At 38.0% G+C, this 23,568-nt stretch overlaps 2 protein-coding genes across 4 annotated transcripts; one reads left to right on the forward strand and one right to left on the reverse strand.

Annotated features, from left to right (window-relative positions):
* Positions 1–532: 532 nt before the first annotated feature.
* GNGT1 (G protein subunit gamma transducin 1) lies at positions 533–22,512 on the forward strand. 3 transcript variants are annotated; one of them, XM_074340735.1, is made up of 3 exons: positions 533–1,884; positions 18,193–18,298; positions 22,232–22,512. In XM_074340735.1, exons 1-3 carry the CDS (start codon positions 1,814–1,816, stop codon positions 22,358–22,360), a joined length of 306 nt encoding a protein of 101 aa, XP_074196836.1. In that variant the 5' UTR covers positions 533–1,813; the 3' UTR covers positions 22,361–22,512. The 3 variants fall into 3 exon arrangements, with proteins under 3 accessions (XP_074196836.1, XP_074196837.1, XP_074196838.1); XM_074340736.1 differs by lacking the exon at positions 533–1,884 and adding an exon at positions 14,755–14,840; XM_074340737.1 differs by lacking the exon at positions 533–1,884 and adding an exon at positions 17,991–18,089.
* On the reverse strand, positions 1,607–5,850 carry TFPI2 (tissue factor pathway inhibitor 2). The gene is made up of 5 exons (XM_074340734.1): positions 5,513–5,850; positions 5,041–5,223; positions 4,001–4,180; positions 2,597–2,767; positions 1,607–2,241 (listed from the first exon to the last, which is right to left on the reverse strand). Exons 1-5 carry the CDS (start codon positions 5,598–5,600, stop codon positions 2,159–2,161), a joined length of 705 nt encoding a protein of 234 aa, XP_074196835.1. The 5' UTR covers positions 5,601–5,850; the 3' UTR covers positions 1,607–2,158.
* Positions 22,513–23,568: the final 1,056 nt, after the last annotated feature.

Genomic DNA, 23,568 nt, shown 5'->3' on the forward strand with positions numbered 1-23,568 from the left:
TGCTCAGATTATCTCATTTTAGGTCAGTGGGAGCCCCTTAATGTTACTCTCCTGTTTTTGTGACATGATTTATTAGTCTTTGATAGGTTCCTTGATTTCTGGAATAAGATTGCCCGGGTTCATCTTACATATGCCCAGTTCTAGACCTGGACTCAGCAATTACTCCTAAGAGCCCTGGCTCCAGTTCTTTTTAGTGAGAAATAATAATTAGAGACCACGATTTGGATGGTAGGTGCATTTACTGCTACTGGGTTGTCATTGATTCAAGGACTTTCAACGGAGGAGTGGAAAACACATTTTTTTTTTTTTTTTAGAAAGAGAAAATAGATTTTGAGTTCATACTAATATTTGTAATTCCAATTTAAAAGTTAGAGGTAATTTCTTAATTTTGTACTTATATCTCTCTTACTCTTAACACTGAAAATCTTGACTTCTAAAGAAATGTAAGTCCTTACATTTTCTTACAGAATATATAGTGTAAGATAGTATTTTCTATATGATAGTTTCAAAATAACAATATCAATATTACTGGCAGTAAGTCTACTAAATGCATTTTCAGATTTTAGTTGACCCTTAGAGTATATCCTCCGAAAGATATGTAGTCAAAATACTTGTTTTGAAAGCCACTGAAAATAATCATATATCTTTTGTATAGTTATGCCACTATTTGATATTCATTTGGGTTCAATTATTTTGGTTTGTTTCCAATTTTGAAGGGAATGCTTTTAATTCTTTATTTAATTTTGGTTTTTAAGTATGTAAAATGTTTACATGGTCTAAGATCAATACTATGTTGCAAGGTACATTCACATGATTTTTATCTCCATACCCATCTAATCCTCTGTTTCTTCCTTCCCCCGTAGGCAACCGTTTTTAATATCTTTATACCTTCTGTGATTTGTGTGTGTGTGTGTGTGTGTGTGTGTGTGTGTGTGTGTGTATACATACTCCTCTAAAACCTGCTTTCCTTAATGTATTCTGGGGATCAAATGGTATCTATATATAGATATTTTGCTCATTTCTCACCCATAATTTCTTTAACCAATCCCCCATTGATGAGCATCTGGTTTGTTTCCAGTTATTCCAAATACTACATCAGTGAATGACCTCAGGCATATACCATTTTTGTCACAATACCTTTGGGATAGATTTTTAAAAGAGGGATTCCTTAAGCAAAGGGCAAATGCATTTATAATTTTGCTAGATCCCAGGGGCATAGTTATAAACATATTAATTTTGGCAAAAAAGTAAGAATTCTAAATATCTTTTTATTACAGAGAAAGAGAAAACTGTTTAAAATGATCATATTTATCAAGAATAACTTATTGGTAGAATTTAAATTATTAAATTTAAGTCTCTGGTGTGATGCAAATAAACATCTTGAATAGTCGAAAGATTTTTATCAACTTTTGTGGTCTCCAATCCATTAGTCTTAGCAAATAATGTAACAACAGGAAAACTATTAAAAGCCATCTATCTATACGTATAGTAAACCATATACATGCCTGTGGCGATGGATGGATGAATGTGTAAATAGATAGAGAGAGACAAAGAGAGAGAATGTTTTCCCTCTAAGAACATTTCTGATTTTAATAAATTTACAAGCTTTTTATTTCAGTCAAAAATTTATTATTTTTTAAATTACACAACAGTAATGGAAGTAAGTTAGTGTCTACATTACAGTTGTAATATTTTTGAAACCGTTGGTAAATCTACCAGTTTGTCACCTTCGGCCTAAAATGTCATCTAACATTTAAATGCAAAATTAAATGTATTTGCTGACTCTTTTTATCATCATATGGGTTAAAAGAACATGACTATATTGTCTTATGTTTTTCAGTTACTATCATCGTCTGAAGTCAGAAGCGCAACCCCAACAACTGGGTGAGTCATATTTACTTTTATATCTTATACACAGCAAGAATTCAAACCCATAAAACACCATTGAACAGTAAATGAAAAATAATAGATTCACATTTAAGTAGCAGCTAATGGTGTATAAAAATGGACAAAATTTTTAAAAAGTAACTTTGATCAATAAAAACTGGTGAATAAATCACTAGTGATTCATTTACTCAGGTTCTCATATTATTCTTCAGATGTAACCATAAAGGCAATAGCATTCACAAGGTAATATAAAAAAAAAAAAAAAAAAAGGTTAAAATCGCTTCTTCTGAATTTCCAGGTTTCTGTTAGTAAACAGAAACGTTGGCATTTTCTTACTCTTTTTCTTCTTTAAGCCTACAGTCAACAAAATAAAAATAAACATCACATCAATCTGTAGGTTCACTGTAAATCAACATTTCCAACATGCTTACAAAATTACCTCACCTGAGTTTTAATAATTATAAAATCAGTTTTACTGTCCACTCAGTTAATAATAATTTATCTTCAAAACACAAGGGTACAGCTATTGTCTACTGTAGCGAACCAGCATAAGCATCGTTACAAAGCTGATCAGTACCACGGTGCTGTTTATGTAGACGTTGTCTGGTAATGGCAGTATGCTGTTAGTAAAATGGGTACACAACATACAGTTTTGCTTAGGAATTATTTACAAAGTTAGTTTAAAAACTGAGCATGAAAAATTCTTTACCTTTTACGCAAACACGTTTGCAATCCTTCATGCTAACAAAGTTATTGTGGTTTCCCCCACAGCCAGTGTAGGTGAAGGCCTCACAGGTTTTGTGTCTTGGATTAAAATGGTAACGAGTCACATTGGCGGAACACAGGCCCTCATCTTTTGGACTGTAGCAATATGATGGACCTTTATGAAAAAGGAAATAAAATTAGAACTGCAATGATACCAGAATCACTACACTGTGATGATTACTGAAGGAACTGAAGACAGTCTAATCCCATAGAAGCTTCATGCTGAATCCAAAATATCAAAGTAAACCATTGAAAAAGTGTGCCTCAAATTTCAAGAAAGCTTACGTGCTATATTTTGTTAATTCTAAATGTTTAGAAACAGGACAGAACTTCTTCGGAAGCTATGTCCTTGTATCGTTTGAATATGTAAACAAATTAAACCCAAAAAACAGATATGGTCAGGTAAAAAAACAAACAAACAGATAATCATGTTGCAAGTGATAATATATGACATGCTTTGTAAACTTTCTTATGTTGGTAGTTTTATTTTAAATGTTTATCAGCTCTCCTTCCATTATTAATCAAGTATCCCTGTATCTAATTCCCAGGTGGCCCCTGGAACATTAACACAAACAATTTAAAAAAACACCAGCAATCACCATCTCCTCATTGATTCAACATTTTGCATATTCAATACAGTATAGCTGTAGAGCTTTATCAAAGTCTCTGTCAAGGCAAATTTTCCTTGTTTGTTGAATTTATTTATCTGTGTGTATGTGTCTCTGCTGTGCCTAGGGAAAATGCCTGTATTATCTCTTTCTACAAATATTAAATACTACCCAAGTATCTCATCAATTCAGGGACTGTGGTGGGGGCTATATAAGAAGTGGGGAGAAGAGAAACATGGAATAGCGATCTTTTTGTGCTGCAATTTGCAATTACTAAAGGATACACAAATCTAACCAAAAACTTTAGGAAGAAATTTTCAAGTCTCACCATCTTAAGTCTGTATATAATCCACTATTTCATATATACAACTGATTCTATACAAACCTGAGGTCATGGCACTCATTAATAAATATATACTGTATTTTTTAATGTGTAAATGGAACAGATGAAAAATAGTTGTAAAGAAACAATGCAGAAGAGGAAGCAAAAATTTGAATCATGGCTTTATTGCTTTCCAGCCCTGAGAACTTGGCAAGTCATTAGCTTCTCCTAGCTTGTCTTCTCATATGTAAAAATAGGAATTATGCTCCCTTACAAAGCAATAGTGTGAATATTGATATTATATTATATATGAAATTACCTAAACACAAACCATGTTAATTCCACATCGAATGGGATTTTTTCACCCTCAAGTCTTAGTTAAGAAATGAAATAGAAACACCATAAAAATAGTACTTACGTTTCTTTGGTGTACAGAAGCCCCTGCAAGTAGCTTCATCCGGGAACTGGTTCCCACTGCGGTGACACCCACCAGACATGTATTTTTCACATGCCATGGAACTTAGATTGAAGAAATAGTCTTCTCTGGTCTCACCACACTGCCCCTCACTGACTTCCAACCGGCAAATTTTGGGAACTTCTAGGAAAAGGAGGGCAAAAAGCAATGTTAGTCAAAAATTAGCCTTCTTAGTATTACTTTCAAAACTTTACTGTATTTTCAGAAACATCTGGGGGGAACTGGCATCATATTTAGTACTGGGATAGTAAATCCCCAAAGATTGCCCATTAATCCACTTATTTAGCTTTTTTTTTTTTATAAAGTGTCTCCAGACCTGACTGAACTGTGATTCAGTAGAGACACTGTTCTCTTGGGGTGTTCTGATTGTTCCTACATAAGAAGTTTAAATAACTATTCAGAAGAATACACATTCCCCCTTGGTTCAATTCCTTGAGTGGTGAAGCCCCATGTTCTGTTACAGGCCTTCACATATACAATAAACATACTTAAAATAGAATAGAAAACAGTATACTGTATCTCTACTATATCCCTATACTAACAAAGACATATTTGACTATCAGGGGACAAAAGTAAGGTTATAATGAGCTAAATCAGTTAAATAATAAAATCCACTCAAAGTATTTCAGATGGATGGCTAATTGACACGAGGAAATGGTGTTCTCAGGGAGGCATAAAAAGCATAGGTTTGGAACTAATGGTAAGTAGAGAAAACTTACCTTATACCCTTGCATTATTTTGCCTTAAGATGAAATCTTTCCCAGTCTGCACAGGCTCAGAGTTATGATAAATGCCAGTTAGGAGAGGGAAAATACGTGAGTGGTTGCAAATTTGTGATGACTTTCGGGAAACTGAAAACCAGTGAGGCTCGCCTAATATTTGAGACTAAAATTTCCTGTAGGAAGTAGGACCTAGAAAGTTTGCTAAGTTGCTGCCGGCCCTTCCGCGGCGCCAGGGTTCCGTGCGTGCGCGCCGCGACTTACTCTCTATTTTCCAGCAAGCGTCCTCACAGGCCTCCGGAGATTCGAAGTTGTTGGCGTTGCCCTCGCAGCCCCCGTACATGAACTGGCGGCAGCTCTGCGTGTACCTGTCGTAGTAAAAACTGGGGATCCGGGCCCGGCAGGGCCCTACCTCTGGGGGCAGGAGGCAGACCTCCGCGTTGTTTCCTACAGGAGGAGCAGAAGGAAAGTCAAAGAGACGGCAGGAGGTCAGCCACATCTCCGGGGAGGGAGAGGTCTCCCGGGGAGTTCGGTCCCCGGGGAGTTCCGTCCCCGCTGCTTCGGAACAGAGGGGCCCCTATAGAGATAAAAAGTGCATACTGGGGCACGAGTGCCCGGTCCCCGGCAGGGGCCTGGGGAAAGCGGGCAGAGAGAGGGGCGGGTGCAGGGCGCCCTCCCTGCCTGGCCGGGAGGAAGCCCAGACGGAAGAGGGGGTCCTGGATGGGGCGGGCGATACCTGGCCGGTCCTGAGTAACATCGCCCATCGCAGTCCCCATCACGAGCCAAGGCAGAAACAACAGTCCGAGGGTACCGGTAGGGTCCATGGTGTCCAGGTTTCAGTGGCCCGCGAGGCGAGGGGTCTCCGGAATGCACCGGCAGGAGAAAGGTGCGCAGAGTCCAGACTCAGGGCGGCCTGACCTGGGTGTCGGTGGTGGGTGCTCGCTTTTTGTAGGGTGAGAGTCCTTCCGACCCCGGACGGGGCGGGGCGTGTCTTTGCGGAGCCTGGGGGACGCTGATTCATGCCCCGCAGGCTGTGACTCCCCGCTGCTGTCCCGGCACTGGACCGTGCGTGCGTGCGTGCGGAGGAGGAGAGGAATTCCCCTCCAAGTTGAACCTGTTGCCCTAACTTTCTCCTGCGGCCCGGCGGCAATGACCAAATGGGGCCTTTTGTGTCAGTGATGGGAAATCGGCAAACTAGAGGGAAATGATTGTACAAGTTTCCAAGGTACAGCATCACTCTGAAGCCTGAATCTGCATTTTTGAAAGCACCTAAGCCCATGTGTTTGAAGGGCAGAGAGAAAGTGTCAAATTCGTAGAGCTGAGGCTCATTGTAATAGACCCTTTAATTAGATTAGAAATTTAAGCATTCGTGTATTTATTTGCATTTATACATATATACATCTATACATATTTCAATCGACATCTACTTTACATTTAATAAAAAGCTCTTAATTTCCCGTAAGTGTATAGTTTCATGAATTTTTCACAGCTATACCCTTGTAATCACCACTCCAGTCAAGAATTAGCACATTTCCATCACCCCATTACGTTCTCTCGTACCTTTTTCCAGTCAATGCTTCCATCCCCAGACCAAAGGCAACCACTCTTCTGATCACCATTGATGAGTTTAGTATTGCCTGTTCTTGAATCTCACGCAAATAGAATCATAAAGCAAGTACTGTTTTGTACTTCTTTGGCTCCACTGATGTTTTTGAGACACACCCACGCTGTTGTAAAGTTTGTTCCTTTTAAGTGCTGAGGAATCTTCCAATATGACTATACCATAAATGTCTTGTTACTGGACATTTGTGTTGTTTCTCATTTGGGATTATTATGAATAAAGGTGCTTTGTGTGTACATACAACTTTTATTACTCTTGGGTAAAATATTTAGAAATATTAGAGACTGACAAACCGTTTTCCAAAATTATTATATCATTTTACACCCATCAGCCATATATGACAGTTGTAGCTATGTTTTTTGAGCAGAAGCATAAATGTCCAAAGAGAGGTGGGCTTGGGGGACCCTGAGTGTTTGACCAGATCAGCCCTGCTCCACACATATCCTAATATCAGTGAATCTATTAAAGTTCATCACTCCTCTGTCATATTAGCCTGAGTCTAACATTGTATTTATACCAAAAAGAAAAGAGAAAAAAACAGTTTCTACACTGGGATTTTACATGAGATATTAAAGATTTTTTGGAGATTTTAATGAGTTCTCTCGATGAATGTATCTTCCCTTCTGCCCCCTTTTCCTCTTGTTCTAGTCAATATTCTCAAGAGAATCATTATTCCTGGCTCCTCCTGAGGATAGTGGAGGGAGTTTATAGGAGTTCAAGTTTCTGCGACCCCCTATGCTCACAGTGGGTCAATAGTCTGGGACATTTTGCACACTATACCCCCTTGTGTCATGTGTCATTTTTCATTATTCTGATGTAGTGGCATAGAATCATATCCCTAGGAAAACTAGCCCAGTCTGGAAATACTCAGTATCACTTATGCTGTCAGATGACCAGATATCTATGATTAAGAATGACAGAGATACAAGGATAAATGTTTAACAGCCAACTCTCCAGGAGGAAAAACAGGGGTGGAGAGGCTGGTTTGTATAGATTACTGATTTCCATGATGTAAATGCTCCCACTGTGACTAATGTCAAATACCAGAATTGGAAATAGATGGGTATAGTATGCCAGAGCCAGTGTGAGCTGGCTGCAGCACACCAACCAGTGAGACAGCCAGCTGGTTTTAGAAAGACACATTCATAGGAGAATCAGATTAGACCCTCCCAGTACCCACCACGTATTATTAGAGGAAGGAAATTTTTATCAAACATTTAGCCAGGATCATGTTCAGGAAAAAAGTTAATTCAACTTCAAACTTGTTTCCGTTCTTCTGAATATGATTAAATACATTCAAAAATGGATACTGAGTCAAACTTGTCATTCTTCTTGACTGTTGTCACTTCTGTTTTTTGTTTGGCATTTTTTGGACATGTTTTGCTTCATATAAAAAGAGGAATCTTTTTAATTACGGCAGCTTATTTTGGGAAATTGCATGATGTAATAGGACAATAGATGTAGGAGTCAGAGGAGACCTGTATTATATTCCTTGTTCCTTTGGACAAGTTATAAAAACTCTCAGCCTCTGTTTCCGTATCTGTCAATGGATATAATAACTGTATCTTACAAGTGTGTTATGAGAATTAATGGGAAAATGCCTAGGCACTCAGAGAGATGTGCTTCAACTCCTCACACACAGGCTCAGAATCCACTCACATCACCCCATGGCCCCGTTCCCACTGTGCCTCGACACAAAATTTTCAGACGAAGCATCAACCACAATCAGGAAACAGTCACCTGAACTGTCCTTGTAGGACTGAAACCTGCGACTTGGTTCCCGTCAGCTCTTCTCTTTGGCTGAGTCAGAGGCCACCTCTCTGCCCAGGAAGGAGGCACACAATCAGACATTACTTTGTGATGGTGTCTTCTGAGAAAATGAGTTTGGGGTTGTCTCAGACAGAGCAGAGTACTGAGTCCACTTAGGCCTGCTGTGTAACACAAGGAGTGGGAAGGGACCAAAACCAGGCTTTTCACCCCTCTGTGGAGTAGAGTCGCTAGGTAGACACAGGTTGAAATCCATGTCCAGAAGTAGTCTAGAAATGTTAGTTTCCTTCCCTTGTTCCATGCCAAGCAGGGGACATCTTTAACACCTCCGTGAGTATGCAGCAGGAATAGGGAAGAAGGAGAATTGAACAAACGGAGTAGTTAGCATTTTGAGATCGTCAAGCTAGGTTATCAGGGAGGAAATTAATTGTAAAACACTTGAGCATTGTTATATCCATGAAAAAACCCAAATCTTCCAATATACAGGGACTCTAAATATTCTCAGACTACTTTAAATTACCGAATTTATCCTTAGGACCATGTGGAAGGAGCTATGTGATCACCACTATTGGCTTCCACAGGGATGTCATTGTACTTCTATCCCTTTAAACCAGTGTCTAAGCCAAAAGGTTACAACATAGCTAAGGAAAATAATTCCTTTATCCAAAGTCAACAGGAAGTGCAAGGCTGGAGGGAACTGGGAAGAACAGTCACCCAGATTGATTTGTCATTGCAATACCAAGTGATAGATCGCTTGAGTGGTTGCAGCAAAAGACAGAGGCTCAAAATGGTTTTGCGTTCTGTAAAATAAGGCATGGAGTTCTTACAATGAGAATGCTGAAAGGAACTATAAATACCATCTGTTCCAGTATTTTCATTTTATAAAGTTACAGATTGAGACGTAGCAAGATAAAATGGCTGGTCACGTTTACTTAACCTTAGTTATTGGCAGAGCTGAGACTACAACCCAAGTTCTTGATACTCAGACCTGTATTCATTTGAATATATCCAGACCTGGGCTCTACTCTACCAAAACCTTACAGTAGAACAATAAATACAGAATTAAAACACAAAAGTTACAGTGAGTTCAGCAGTATTTGTGCATGTGTCAGATCCCTGCCTCTGTTCTTTCTCACGCACCCCTGGGCCCCATAACAAATGGATATAAAGTTGAATTGGAACACATTGGCTCCTAGAGTTCCTAAACTTTTAGCTTGTTGTTCTGTCCTCTGAGAGCCCCACAGGCTGGGAAGGTAACCATGAATTTAAGGAAAGGATTGAAGCAGATGGTCTTCCTCTCTGTCAGACACCTTAGAGAGAAGTGGCATGTCTAGCTCATGAGTGAATGAGGACAATTAAGTGAGCCCAGTGATTTGAGCATACATATTCTAGAAAACATAGTCACGAAAAGAGTTACATGGATAAACACCTTAAAAAAAAAGTTCTTGCTGCCTGTTAGTTTAAGCCCTGTCAAAATAAAGTCTGAAATGAGTCCAGCTGGCACCAACGAGGAGTTTACACATCTACTAAGAAAGTCAGTTAATCTCTTCTGAGAGATTAGGGATCACGAGGGTTTTGTTCAAGTTTAGGTAACTGCTTCACCAAGTAGGCATTTTTCTAGCAAGTTGGGCCATGTAGGAAATGTTTGCTCTAATGCGCCCTCTGTCGGACACAGAGTGCACTTGTGAGTGTTATGTAATAAGGTGGCGCCACGTGAAAGGATGAGACATTCCTTATGCCTCGTTTTATTCTCATTCTTCCTATGGAGCCAGAAGAGGCAATCTGATCGTAATGCCTTGGTCTCACGCACACATCCATTTCTTCCACGTTAGTGGGAACCAAAGTCAGGCTTATTATATATAACATGTGCTCATGACCCTCATTCAGTTCCTGGGCAGCTCTATTTCAGATTTTCTTTTTACTCAAACATAAAGTGTATCATTGAAAACAAAACAAAACAAAACAAAACAAAAAAACAAAAGAAAAAGATAAGTGCAATTTCAATACATTGCTACAATGCTCTAAAAGAAACATCTGCCAAAGTTGATAATCAGACTAGAGGATTGAGAGAGTTAATCCCTAAAGTCCTTATTTTCAGAGTTATATTTAGCAGAAAGTAATGGACCTTGACCTCTACAGGTATAAAGACACTCTTTCTTGCAAAACTGTTGTCATATTTATACTCTAGCCCAAATCTCATGTTAGTTATACATTACGTACTAAAGCGTCATCAGCCTTCCAAATGTTCATTTGTTCTAGCTTTATGTGGAAATTATTTTGTGTCAAGTCACATCAGAGGGACAGCCTGCCATTTAGGGGCAGGAAGAGGCAGTAGCTACAGATTGAAAGGGGCACACATCTCCTACGACTCTCACTTTTTTTTTTCTCTTGTTGATTATTAGCTGAGGGAAAAACAGAATTGAACTGAAAAGTCTGTATTAGAAGAGAGTTGAGTCCGCTAGCCTGGACTAGATATACTGAACCCCGCAGAGCAGAGAAACGTGTTCTTACTGGCCAACTGAATCTCCTGTATTCTCTATCTTCCTTTCTCTGACAATGGAAATCACGCCCTGTTCTAGGCAGAAATGAACCCTTTGGCTACTCTCCTGGCTCCTTTCCCCTCTTGCCTTCTCAAGGACTTCGCTCCTCTCATCCCTTCGCGACATCTTATTCTTCAGCATTCAGGGTTTAATAGTTTCTATTTGGAGTCACCTATATCTGCCTTTCTTTCATCCCAAACTTAAAGTTCACAATTGACTGCATATCCCTTTCCTGTTAGGGCTCCATTTCACTGCTCCCTTTTCCAGTAAAACTTAACAGAAACGTTATCTTCACTATCTGCCTCCGTTTTCTCATTTCCCTTTTTTTGCACATGCCACACCAATTAAACGTTCATATTGGGAAAAGAAAGAATAGAAAGTGCTCTTAACAAGGGAACTCATCATGACACCCAAAGCAGTTTTCCATAAGGTCACCAAAGACCACATTTTCCCATTTAGATTTTGTCTAACCTCCCAGAAGTATTTAACAATTTCAAATACTTCCTCATTCTTGAAATGCTTTTTTTTTAATCTTTATACCACATTCTTCTGGTTTTCCCCTACTTACTACTACTTCTCAATCAATCTGTCTTTCTCCTCTGCCTGCCCATTAAAGGTTGGGGTGAATCAAGGCTCAGCCTTGAGATTTCTTCTGTAACTGCACTCTCTTTTTATGTAATTTCAAGTATTTATACATATAAATCACACACACACATCTATTCACATATACATATATTTATGTATAGTCTTGATCTTACCTCTGAATTCCAAACACTTATATCTACTTAACATCTCCACTTGGGTGTCTAACGACATCTCAAAAATTATACATTCTAAACTGAAGTCTTGGTCATATACCCCCAATCCTCCTCCTTTCTGTAAATGACACTTAGATTCTCAAGCCAAAAACTTTGGAATCATTCTTAACACCTCCCATTTCTTCATTGCCTAATCCATCAATAGTCCTGTCAATTCTACCTCCAAATCACATTTTAAATCTTTCTTTATCTCTTTATAACCACGGCCACCAATATAGATCAGATCCAACTTTCTTAAAGGACCATTACATCAGATTCTTACCGAAACTCCCAGTTTCCATTTTTGTTCCCCACTCAAGCCCACATAGCAGAGTATTTTTTAAAATATCAGACCATATCACACACCTCACTCCTTCAACAAAAATTAAAACCCTCCATTAGCTCCTCATTTTATTTCTTACCTACCATGCAAGGTCACTCATTCTGACTCTATGTGATCTGACCACTGTATCCCTTACTAACTTTATCCTATCACTCTCCCTTGACTATACTCAAGTTACACTCTGTCTTCTATTCTCTTAGTACAAAAACTTTGTTTCTTTGCATGGGCTGTTTCCTCTGCTTAGCCCTTCACGCTGCATGAAATGCTCACCTCCTGATCTTCACTGTCTCCTTGGCCATTGAGTCTTGGTTTCCTGGCACTATCTCTCATCAGTCTATGAGATGTTGTTCCATATCCCGGTCACTCCTGATGACTTTATGGTATCACAAAACATCTTTATAGCATTTATCATTTGAAATCGCAATGTTTATTAGTTATATTTTACTTGTCTGATCCTCTCAGTATTACATAAGCTCTGTGGCAGCAGAGAACTTCCTGCCGTATTCACCATTGTATTATAGTGCCAATAAAAAGACCTAGAAAGTAGGATCTCATAAATGTCTATGGAAAGGAAAAGTTACTTATCACCATTATCTCTCCTCTTTTTAAGTGTCTTGAAGACCCAACTGGTTCAGTAGAAACAGAGAAACAGAGTTGCTCTGGGTAAGAAAGTGAGTCATCATAGAATATATTTGAATGTCTGTAAGTCACCTGTACTTTAAGAATAAGCTAAAAGGCTGAGAGAGAATGGTAGTCATGTAATAAAATATCAACAGACACAAAAGCAACTGGCTTTCAAAAACCAAATGCTGTAAAATGCATGACCAACCTGATTAAATGAAAAAAACAAAAATCCAAACTACCTGTTATGTAACAGGGAAAAAAAACTCAACTGGACAGAATGATTTATATAGTGATGAAGTATAAACACAGTAAGAAATAAGACAGCTGATTTTGTTTCTTGCTGCAACCCCTAGCAATCAAAGAAGTGCCTGGTCTGTGGTAGTTACTCAATAAATATTTTCTGAATGAATAAATAAATATTTGTTACCTGCTATCATTTTATTGGCCCATGTAGAAAGGCAGAAGGAAAGAGCAGATACAGAAGGAAAGAGTAGATACATAGATGGAGGCATTGCATACATGCGTTCAGCACAGTGTTGGCACACAATACACATTCCAAAGTTGTTAGCTAATATCGTCTCATTTAATCCTCATCACAGCCAACTCAATGTCCTTTGTAAATTTCATCTTATCTTCCTCTGTTTAGAATGTTCCCGCGTTTAGTCCTTCATTCTTTTATCTTTCCTATTTGCCCTGGTTTTTCTCATCTGTTCTGGTGGCTCTCTCCTAATCTCTGTCCTCTCTCCTAAATTCCCGGCCTGCCCATTGAAATGAATGTTTGACAGGCATCTCAAACTTTGGATTCCTCTTATCACAATCTCCGTGATCTCAGAAAACAGCGAATCCCTTCTTCCTGTTGTTCAGGCCCCAATCATTGGAGTTATCTTGACTTCTCCCTTTCTTTTTCATTCTGATCTCTCAGCACATCCTATCATCTCTGCTTTTAAAATATACTTAGAACCTCACCAACTCTCCCAACCTCCACTCCTGTTACCCTGGTTTTAGCCACCATCACGTCTCACCTTAATTACAGAAATTGCCTCTTCCCTGCTTCCACCCTTGCCTTCTAAGATCTACTCAAAATAGTTGCCATAATAATGCCACTAAAGTATATGAGTCTATTTATAGAGATAATGTCTCCCTATTACTCAAACTCTCCAATGTTCCCTAAGTCACTCAGAATAAAGCCAGTCTCTACAATGCAACACCTACCTGTTCACCGATACCATATATTATTCTTCCCTCATGTTCCTTTGCTTCCTCATATTCATACTGGCTCACTGCTCCCCTTGCACTTATTACTTCCTGGGACAATCTTCTCTTAGTTACAGACATGGCCCACTCCTTCATTTCCTTCGGGTCTTCACTCGGTTAGCATTGTCTCAGAGAAGCCTTCTCTGATCACTCTCTCAATAATTGAACTACTTTTCTTGACCCCTCCTATTCCTATTGCGTCCCTGTTTTATTTTTCTTCTTATCACTTATCACAATCTGATATATGGTACCTTTTATTTTTGATTGTGTTTGTTGTCTTGTCTCCCTCAATAGACTGTAAGTTGCTTGTGGGCAAAGTTTTCTAATTTTTTTTCTTTGCTCTACCCTTAAGCATTTATCTAGAATAGTGTTTCACACATAATAGTGCTCAGTAAATATTTGTTGAATGAATGAATGAAATATTTGCTCTTATTTTTTATACTCCCAAGTATAATGTCAGGATAAAAAAGAATAGAAGATAAGAAAATGTATACCCATATGATCGCAAGTTTATTGTACATGATACAGTGAATTTGTTTGTTTACAAATGTGTCAAACTGAATTGTTTAACTCAAAATATTTAAAGTGTGCTAGCAAGATTTTTATTTCAAATAATCTGTGATTGATCCTCTGTAGAAAACAAAGGACTTTTTAAAATAATTTGAATGAATTTCCTCTAATATAGCCCTTACGTGTTAGATGTTTTGTCAAGTTTTCATACTTTAAAATGTGCTTATCTATAATGTATAAAGCAGAAACAGATAACCTTTGAATTTTACACTAGCCCGTTTTAGTTCTGAAATAAATTAGCAAGAAACCTGATGAAAACTCTGAAAGACGTCGGTGAGACACTTAAGCTACTCTACATAGTTGTAGCCTCCCAATTCCCCTCACCCACACCCACAAAAAACAGTGAAAACAAACAAAAAACAACCTGACGTATTTTCAAAAATCCCCCTAGGGGGCAGTATTGCCCCCCTCGAGACCCACTGTTCCATACATAGGGTACTACTGGGATATGTATCCTTCCCCTCCTCTTTTGCTTCTGATCTCAGCTCCACTGATGGTAGCACAGGATGCAGGAAGAGGTAACGGCAAATGTCTTCTACGTAACGGGGGTATGTTTCTCCCCTGGGTTAGCAGTAACAGCTACCTTAGCTGGTTGGTCTATAGTCTTCAGTCCTCCTCTTCTACTCTGGTGATGTTTGGGGTGGGATACTTGGGAATAGGGCCAGTAAACTGATCTAGCCCGACTTAGAACTTCATGGAGAGGTGGCCAGTCTTGAAAGCTTAGAATACGAGCAGCCCAGGTAGGCGGGTAGGAATGGGTGGTGCGTGTGAGGGGGTAAATAAAGTCTTGTTTGCTTTATATATATATTTTTGCTTTATGTATATATATATATATATATATATATATATATATATATATATATATATATATATATATATATATATATATATATATATATATATGCAATTTAATTTAATTCTGGAGTATGAAAAAGCAAATCTACTAATTTACACTGGTTTGAAGAAGGGTAACTGAGAAAAGTGTGCTGGAATGGAAAACAGCCCAGGGCAGAAAACCAACACCTGTGTTATAACCCCAGCTTTGTGGCCACACATTGTGCGATTTGGGGCATTTTAATTCTCCAGACCACCTTTACTTCATCTGCAAAATGGGATAGAGAGTAAATTAGATGGTGTTTGAATCCCTTTAAACCCTTGACCTCAATACAACTCTGAGCATTTAGACGTTTCATGCAGACAATATACGCTTCCCTTCTCTGTGTGTCTGGGTGTCCTTGAGGGGGGTGAGAGTTTTGATCTTCACTCTTTAAATTTATTTTACACAAGACCTATGATATCAAATCTGGCAAGCATTCTTGAATCTTCTAATATTCACTTTCGTGAAATGAAATGTGTTTTACTTAAAATATTCTTAAACGTGGTGAATCGCAGCATTTTAAAGTTAAATCATTTGTTAATAAAGTGATGTTAGAGGGGTTGCAGTATTTCTCTATGTCTAGGTGAATATTTATGACATAAGTTGCACGTGGTTTATCAACACTTCATGCTTCTCTTCTGTATACCGAACAATATACAGAACAGACAGTAAGTAATAAGAACATAAAAGTTATGAAAGATACAGATGCTCTTGTAAAAGTCCTTACAATCCATAGTGTTTTAGATTCTTAAAAGCAGAGCCAAGGCAGGGATCCTTGTCCAAATGATTTACTGAGGGTGAGCTCTCAGGAGAAACATCTGAAGGAAGGAGGAAAGCAGGATAAAACAGAAGTTAAGCAAATGTATGGTTTCAGAAGCCTTGCTTCATCCTTGAACCCATGGGGAGCTCAGGAAGGTTCTCAATTATTCGAAGGTTTTTCAGCCCAGAGGTAAATGGTCTGAGTTATTAGAACCCCACTTCCACCAGTCATTTGTCCAGGTCATCTACAGGAGCCAATTGGAGACATCACCACCAAGATATCACCAGTTGAAGTGGTTCCTATTAGCTAAGGACAAACCTATGCAGAAGATTTGCCCTTGGCAGTCAACACCTGCAGCTGCTGGTAGGGTAAATACCCCCCCGCCCCCGGAAAGGAGGATTTGGGCAGGGCACCAAGAGTATCTACTGCACGTAATATTAAAGGAGCTAAATGATGTCTACATGATAGCCTTTAAGAGCACTTATAAAGTCCCCTATGAGCAAGTGACATGTAAGACAGCATAGTCTGAATGTCTAGGGGTACATTCAGCTAACATGTACTGAGTGCTTGCTCTGTGCTACACATTGTTATGCAATCTTTATTCCTCTTAAGAAATCTGCAGTGTAAGTAATATTGCTTCTATTTCTCAGTAAATTAAGGCACAGAGAAGTTAACTTGGTATGGCTTCTCTGGAACAGAGAAAATGAAATTCTAGGCCCTACCCCACATCAAAACCTCTTAGGTTGGGCTCATATTTTAACAAGTTCCCAAAGTGATTCTTACACATACTGAAGTGTCAGAGCCATTGCCAAGTGGAAGAAGTTTCCAAAGATGGAGAAAAGTTGTGCAAAGGACCATGTCAACAGGTAAAAATGACCAGTGAAATAGATGCGCTTGTGAATTTTTCTAGTCAGAAGAGAGTGAGAAGGAAGGTGAGAATAAAATTGAAAATGGGCTCTCGAATATCAAACGATAATTACACAGGAACAAATAACCTTTTTGTTGTCACATTGTTTCTTAAAATAAGAACACAATAACAAAAATAAAAAGTATAGAAAACATTGGCTTTGGGTACACATGGGGTGTTCTTTTCTACCTCTGTGCTTGCCTGTGTAGGCAGGTACTCCTAAAAATATGCTAACCTACCTCTTTCCCAGGGAAGAACAGGATATTATAAAATTGGGAGGTGAAATAATATTTCCTCAAAGATTTTGGAAATGAAAACACTATCTAAATACTAGGAAATAAGTTAATTGCTGATTCATGATTAGCAGAGTATTTTTATGAAGATGTCTGATAAGTTGTTCTCTGAAATAGCATGTGACCTGAATATGATTGCTTTCATAAAATATGTCATTATAAAAATTGGACCAGAGAGGCAAAAGAGAAATAGAGATTACAAGCATGACACCACTTGGCTATAATGAAATATTTTCCAAGCAATTTCACACGGGTACCACCAGCTACTGTGCCCATGGATCTTTCCTAGTGCCCACCTATCTAATTGAAGAGTAGAGATTGCTAAGAGTGCAGAAGAGTCCATTCTTTCATGATCAGACTTACTATGTCCCCTTTAACCTGTTACATTTGCTCATCATTGATGTCCAATTCACTGTGACAGTTACATACAAATGCCAGGTATTGTTTAGAGGAACACTTTGAAGTAACATGGGTTATTTCTGATGAACAAAGGTGTTTGTTTGCTATATTTCCATTCTATTGGTGCATATTTCAATCCATTATTTATACAGAACTTATAATGACACCTTTTGCATGTTTCTCTGTTAATACCAGATTAAATACTCTGATTTAGGGCATTAATGGGCAGTCCTCAAAATGACCTTAAACTAACTTAAATGGCATAAATCATGTGGTGGAGGGCTTTGGAGTTGGAGAAAAGGGTTGGAAATCCAAAGCTTTACACTGAGCAAAAATTGGAGGAAAGGAGGAATTTGGAGTATCTAAAATTACCTACTCACTGAACTGACCTCCCCCCACAAACCGACTAGCAGATGTTTAGAGTCAAGCACTTGGTTTAATCATATTAGTGAAGATTACAAAGAAGCTTTAAAATCCCAAGGCTAATGTTCAGTGCTAGAGTTGTTCAGAGAACATTTGTGAGAAATTGGTTAACACACAAAGAAAGAACCCATTCACTTAGTAAGTTAAGAGCTGAGGGAAGGGTTGGCTAACACTGGACTTGAAGCAAGTCCAGAAATTCTGCTGTATAAACTAATGTTCTACCTTTTTTTTTTTTCTCCAGCTGGCAAAAGATGCCTGTGATCAATATTGAAGATCTGACAGAAAAGGACAAGTTGAAGATGGAAGTGGACCAGCTCAAGAAAGAAGTGACACTGGAAAGAATGCTGGTAAACTGCTGTTTTCTTTTGAATTTTATTTTAAACTAGAGATACTGTAGGACTTACCAGATTAGAAACCATTGAAAGGGTGCAGAATTTGCTCCCCCAAAGTACGCCTCTTTGGCATAAGGATTGGGATTATTGTAGGCTGGTTATTTTTAAGATACAGCACATACAGGAGAAGCTCTGAAACCCAAGCAGGAGTTACCTGTCTGTAAGAGACATTTACGTTTATAAGGGAAATTTCTATTTTGAAGGGTGTCTCTGTACCAGGAAAAGAAGGATGAATAAATCTCTAGAAACTCTTATCAGTGGAGAGGCAAAGACTAAATCTGTATAACACCTTACCCTCGTGTATTATGCTTTGCCTGGGATCCTTTCATAAATGGCCCTCACCATCACCCCATCTTTCTTTTGTCTTTAGCTGGAGATGTATTTAAGCAGATGCCCTGGGCGGTTTCAGGGACTTATTCAGTTTTCTGGGTATATCTCCCATGTATACAGAGGGTTTACATGTTATTCAACTTCTGTTTGTTTTTCTCCTGTTAATCTGCTTTTCTATTACAGGGGGTTCTCAGCCAAGAACCTAGAAATGTAGAGGGGAAATTATTTATCGTGCCCCACACCATTCACTGGAGAGGCTCAATGTAGTTAAAAATAAAATTTTCAGGTAAAAATTCATTGGCGATTAAGAAAATTAATAATCACAATTATCTCTTGATTTAGACTCTAGGAAGAGGAAGGAAGGTTGGGCAAACTATTTCCCATGGGCCAGATCTAGCCCTTAGCCTGTTTTGTGTATGACCACTAAATTAGAAATGTTTTTACATTTTTAGAGTTGTTTAAAAGGAAAGGAAGAAAAAAATGAAGACTATGAGACAGAGACCATATTTTAGCAAAGCAATAAAATGAAGCAATGCATATAGGCATTTTGTTTTTACCTTTCTAAATTGATAAGCTTTATTTTATTTAATACAATGCTTTGATATTGTTCAAGTACTTTTAGCCAAGACCTCCAGTACTGTCATGGCCTGCAATGAATAAGTACATTCCATCCCTTCTTTGCATATAAAAATGAGTTCAAGTAGAAGAACTCACTGGTTGCTCTCAAAAACACCTGACATTTCTTAGAAATGAATGTTCTTTGTCATCAGAAGGAGCAGAAATGGCAGAGGAATAAAAGTTTCCACCAAGCAAACAGTGACTGAAGCTTAGAAAATGTAGATAGGTATTTTAGATTTCTTCATTTTAGAAAAGTTTGTAGAAACAAAAACTCCTCCACACATGATAAGAGTATATTTTAGACTTTTTTAAAAATTCATTTTATCAGGCCAAAGCAAAAAAAGGAGTTTGTGTTATCTTCAGACTTTGCTCAAGACTCTTACTCCCTATAAAAACAGGAATTTTGGCTTATTTTATGTTTATAATTGTCTCTAACTTCCCTTTGGCCCTTTCTGTATAAGCAAAACATGTCTTGTTGTCAAGATAAAATTCAATCTATAAACAGCATAAAAGCTTGGAACACATACCCCAAAAAGTTCAAATCTTTAGAATTTGGGGAAGATAAAATATAATTTTCAGGTAAAAGGCGAGTTATTTTTTTCTTCTTTACTTGAAACATCTAAAAGCTGTTTTATTATTTATATACTCAAGATTGTTGTTTTGCAGGCAATTTGGTTGTCTTCATATTTTTATTATTCTCTTGTGGCCAGTTCACCTGGGAATTTTTACTTTGGAAGTCAAACTAATTGAATCTCAGACTGCCAAAACCACACACACACACACACACACACACACACACACACCTTCCAGGTCCTGAACCCACAACTCTGACACCAGATGGCACAGTGTCATTACAGTATTGTTAAGTGGATAGACTCTGGATTCAGGTTCTGGCTCCACAGCTTTCTCCCTGTATAACATTCATCTAAGTTATCTGACCTATCTGTGCCTCTCTTTCTTCTTCTGTAAATGGGCATAGTAACAACATCTAATGCAGATGGCAATTAGATAGAATAAATGGAGTAATATATACAAAGCTCTGAGAATAATGCCTAGCACATAGCAAGTGCTTCCTACCTTTATGTTTTAAATTATTATTGATATCGATGAACCAGACTAGTTCATAATATGCCTCAACCTATTTTGCTGTCAAGGAATTATTATTATCAGAGTAAGACAACTCTTTGCATCCAGTTTCTAAAGCTGGCAGACAGATTTGCAATAACTAAAGTAAATGTAATAGGGAAAGACTAAAAATAATCTTCGGAGTAATAGATAACAAGAGCTATCGTTTGATTGAGCATCTTTATGTGTCAGGCACTTACTGCAACCAGTGCTGCTCTTGCTAGTTTACACATGAAGTAACTAAACCCTAGATGAGCAATCTTAATTAACTAAGATACTTAGCTGGTCAGTGGGCAGAGCCAAAATTCAAGCCTGGCGTGTCCTGAATTCAGTGTCAAAGCTTTCCACCATGCCATGTAATCTTGAATTATACTATATATATATGCGTTCTTATAATAAGTATCACTAAAATAATTTTAAACATATACACTCACATAGGATTTTAGGTAATTTATTGCTTCTTATATCCTGTGGCCCTGCCCCGACCCTGTCAAAACCAACTCCTCACTGACTCCTGAATTAGGACAGCAATTTAAACCTCTGTTCCTGACATCTGATTGGATCCAAAAGAACTGGTGTTGGGAGGAGCGAGCGGAGGGGGGAGGGGAAGTGAATCTAAATCTCAATTTTGCATTTTGAGGAAGAAGAAATGTGAATCTAAATGACAACTTATTTCAAAACTGTATAACCCCCAAGTATCATCATACGAAGGAGCTACCTGACCAGTGCCTGGCCCCAGTGAGAAATGATATGTCCTAAAATGTAAATAATGAATCTGCAGAGTTGTAATCTTAAATCGTATGACTAATGTTGCTTGGAATTTACATACAAAAAGAGTATAAAGATTTTATTAAAAAAATAAAGCAATAAATTGGTTAGGTAACTGAGGGAATGGCCACTTAATGGACTGCCAAAAATGAAGTTGTTCTGTGTTAATCTCATGAATGATATATTAAGGGAAAATAAAACAAGTTGAAAGTTTAAAACATGAATAATTTGATCCCATGTGTGTCTATAAATGTGTACACACACACACGCAACACACACACTTATATTTACACATGTATAGGACATTGCCTTTAAAAGGTGTGTTAAATGATATATGAACAGATTCCAGCTGAGTCCATTAAAATACTAAAGCCTAAGTTTTCACTAAGTTATTACTACAATGGTGCAGATGAGTGTAGCGCAAGCGCATAAACAAAACAAATGATGCATTGCAATAAATATTTTTTTACTGAACACCAACCAAACGCAGGCTCTGTTTTGTCTGCCTGGCATATATGTGAACAAATCAGCCAAAGGTCCGCGACCCTTTGACACTCACCTTCTAGAGTACTGTCATGATCAATCATTGTAGATGAGTTTAAAATAAAATCACACACGCATACTTCTGAGACTCCAGCAGTGGCTATAAGCCTGGAATTTAGCGATTATTCATTCTCATCCACCTTTACAGGTCACATTTTTGGAATGAGGAAAAAGGTTTAATTAATGTTCTCTCTGGTGACATTCTTGATTTACGTTGCCAGCTGTGTTCTGATCGCTGGATCCTGTCTCCTTTTAAGAGGCTGGAGGCAGTATCTGCTGGGAACCCTTAGCTGGAGTGTGGCCAGCTGTTTATCCTTTGCCTGGAGATATCCAGGACAGGGGAGGGTGCAGCTATCTTCTTCTCTCCTAGAAAGTACATACACATTGGCAGAAAGCAGAATCACACGTAAAAGATAGAACACAAAAATTATAATAAATCCACTTTTGGATTCTGCAGTTTCTGTATGAAACCAAATGAGCCGTCTCTTTCTCCTTTTCTTTAAGGTATCCAAGTGTTGTGAAGAAGTAAGGGATTATGTTGAAGAAAGATCTGGGGAAGATCCACTAGTAAAGGGTATCCCAGAGGACAAAAATCCCTTCAAGGAGCTCAAAGGAGGCTGTGTGATTTCATAAATAATAAAAATAATAATAATAAATTTAAAAATCCTTGGAATACCTTGAGCTTTAATGACAATATTATTTTTTGATCATATATAACAATATTAAGCATGTACATGAAATTTTAAATTTCTAAACATAAACTTTTAATAAAAATTGGGATGTGATCATGCCTGTTTTTGTTCAAGTATTTAGCACAGGGTTTAATACACAATTGACAAGAAATTTTGATTCACCCCTTTCTTTAGTAATAATTATTATGTTTTATGAATGAGTCTATATTATTTTAGTGGCCTATAGTTAATGTTTTGTATTTCTTTACTTCCCCTTTCAACACTTATAGTATTCCACTTGGAAATTCTATGGTTAGACTTACATTTTTCCCAACCTTTCTCTTGCCTACAGAATTAGGAAGTCTATACTTTTGATTCACAGAAGACCTATCCTGGCAGAATATGTGCTGTAAAGATTTTTGTTGTTGATGTTTTATTTTCTGTTTCCCTTTTTCCTTCAATCCCCAGTCAGTGGTTCTACTTGTCACCAATAAAGTGACTTTTTCCCAGTATGCCAACTGGATTAAGGGTTCAGTGTGTGGTCACAGTGGATTTAACCAGCACCAGAATGAAGGTTATGAGAATCCAAAGAGTTCTGGCTCTGGCACTTTACTGCCTAACTGATTGGAAAAACTACTTCATCTTTCTAAATCTCAGCTTCTTTTACTGTAGGATAAGGATAATAATAATTCTATCCCCTTTTTCATGGGGATTAAATATTATACTAGGGTGACTATAGCACTTAGCATATTGCCTGGCACATAGTAAGGCCCAATAAGTGTTAATTAGTATTATTACTGGGAAGGGAACTAGACCAACTATCCAGAATCCTTTAATAAGATACATGCTATTCCATCTCCATGATGACTCTCACCAGTTCAGTCCTTTCTTCTGTGACAGTGTAAAGTCAAGATACAAGAATAGCTATCATTTGCATCCTCTTTCTAATCCCTTTCCTCCTGGCATTTTATTAAGTTTGCATAAGCCAAATTTCACTTCTTTTGTGCTAATGACTAAGAGATAATCTCGCCTCTGCTTCTGTAACAAAAGATGTGTTAATGACCCCGCTAGGAAACTATTTTTGTTGTTAGTGTTTCCTTGTTGCTCTCTCACATTTACAGTGATATTTTTAGATGCATCAGTCATCAGAAATGCTAATTCATCATAATC

This window comes from Rhinolophus sinicus, linkage group LG09, assembly GCF_036562045.2.
Source record: "Rhinolophus sinicus isolate RSC01 linkage group LG09, ASM3656204v1, whole genome shotgun sequence".
Classification (NCBI taxonomy): domain Eukaryota; kingdom Metazoa; phylum Chordata; class Mammalia; order Chiroptera; family Rhinolophidae; genus Rhinolophus; species Rhinolophus sinicus.

Coding starts and splice junctions, on each gene's coding strand:
- GNGT1 (XM_074340735.1), top strand. CDS start 1,814: ATGACTATATTGTCTTATGTTTTTCAGTTACTATCATCGTCTGAAGTC. Junction 1,885..18,192: donor AGCGCAACCCCAACAACTGG/GTGAGTCATATT, acceptor TTTTTTCTCCAG/CTGGCAAAAGATGCCTGTGA. Junction 18,299..22,231: donor TGACACTGGAAAGAATGCTG/GTAAACTGCTGT, acceptor CTTTTCTTTAAG/GTATCCAAGTGTTGTGAAGA.
- TFPI2 (XM_074340734.1), bottom strand. CDS start 5,600: ATGGACCCTACCGGTACCCTCGGACTGTTGTTTCTGCCTTGGCTCGTG. Junction 5,224..5,512: donor TGTTACTCAGGACCGGCCAG/GTATCGCCCGCC, acceptor CTCCTCCTGTAG/GAAACAACGCGGAGGTCTGC. Junction 4,181..5,040: donor CGCTTGCTGGAAAATAGAGA/GTAAGTCGCGGC, acceptor TCCTTTTCCTAG/AAGTTCCCAAAATTTGCCGG.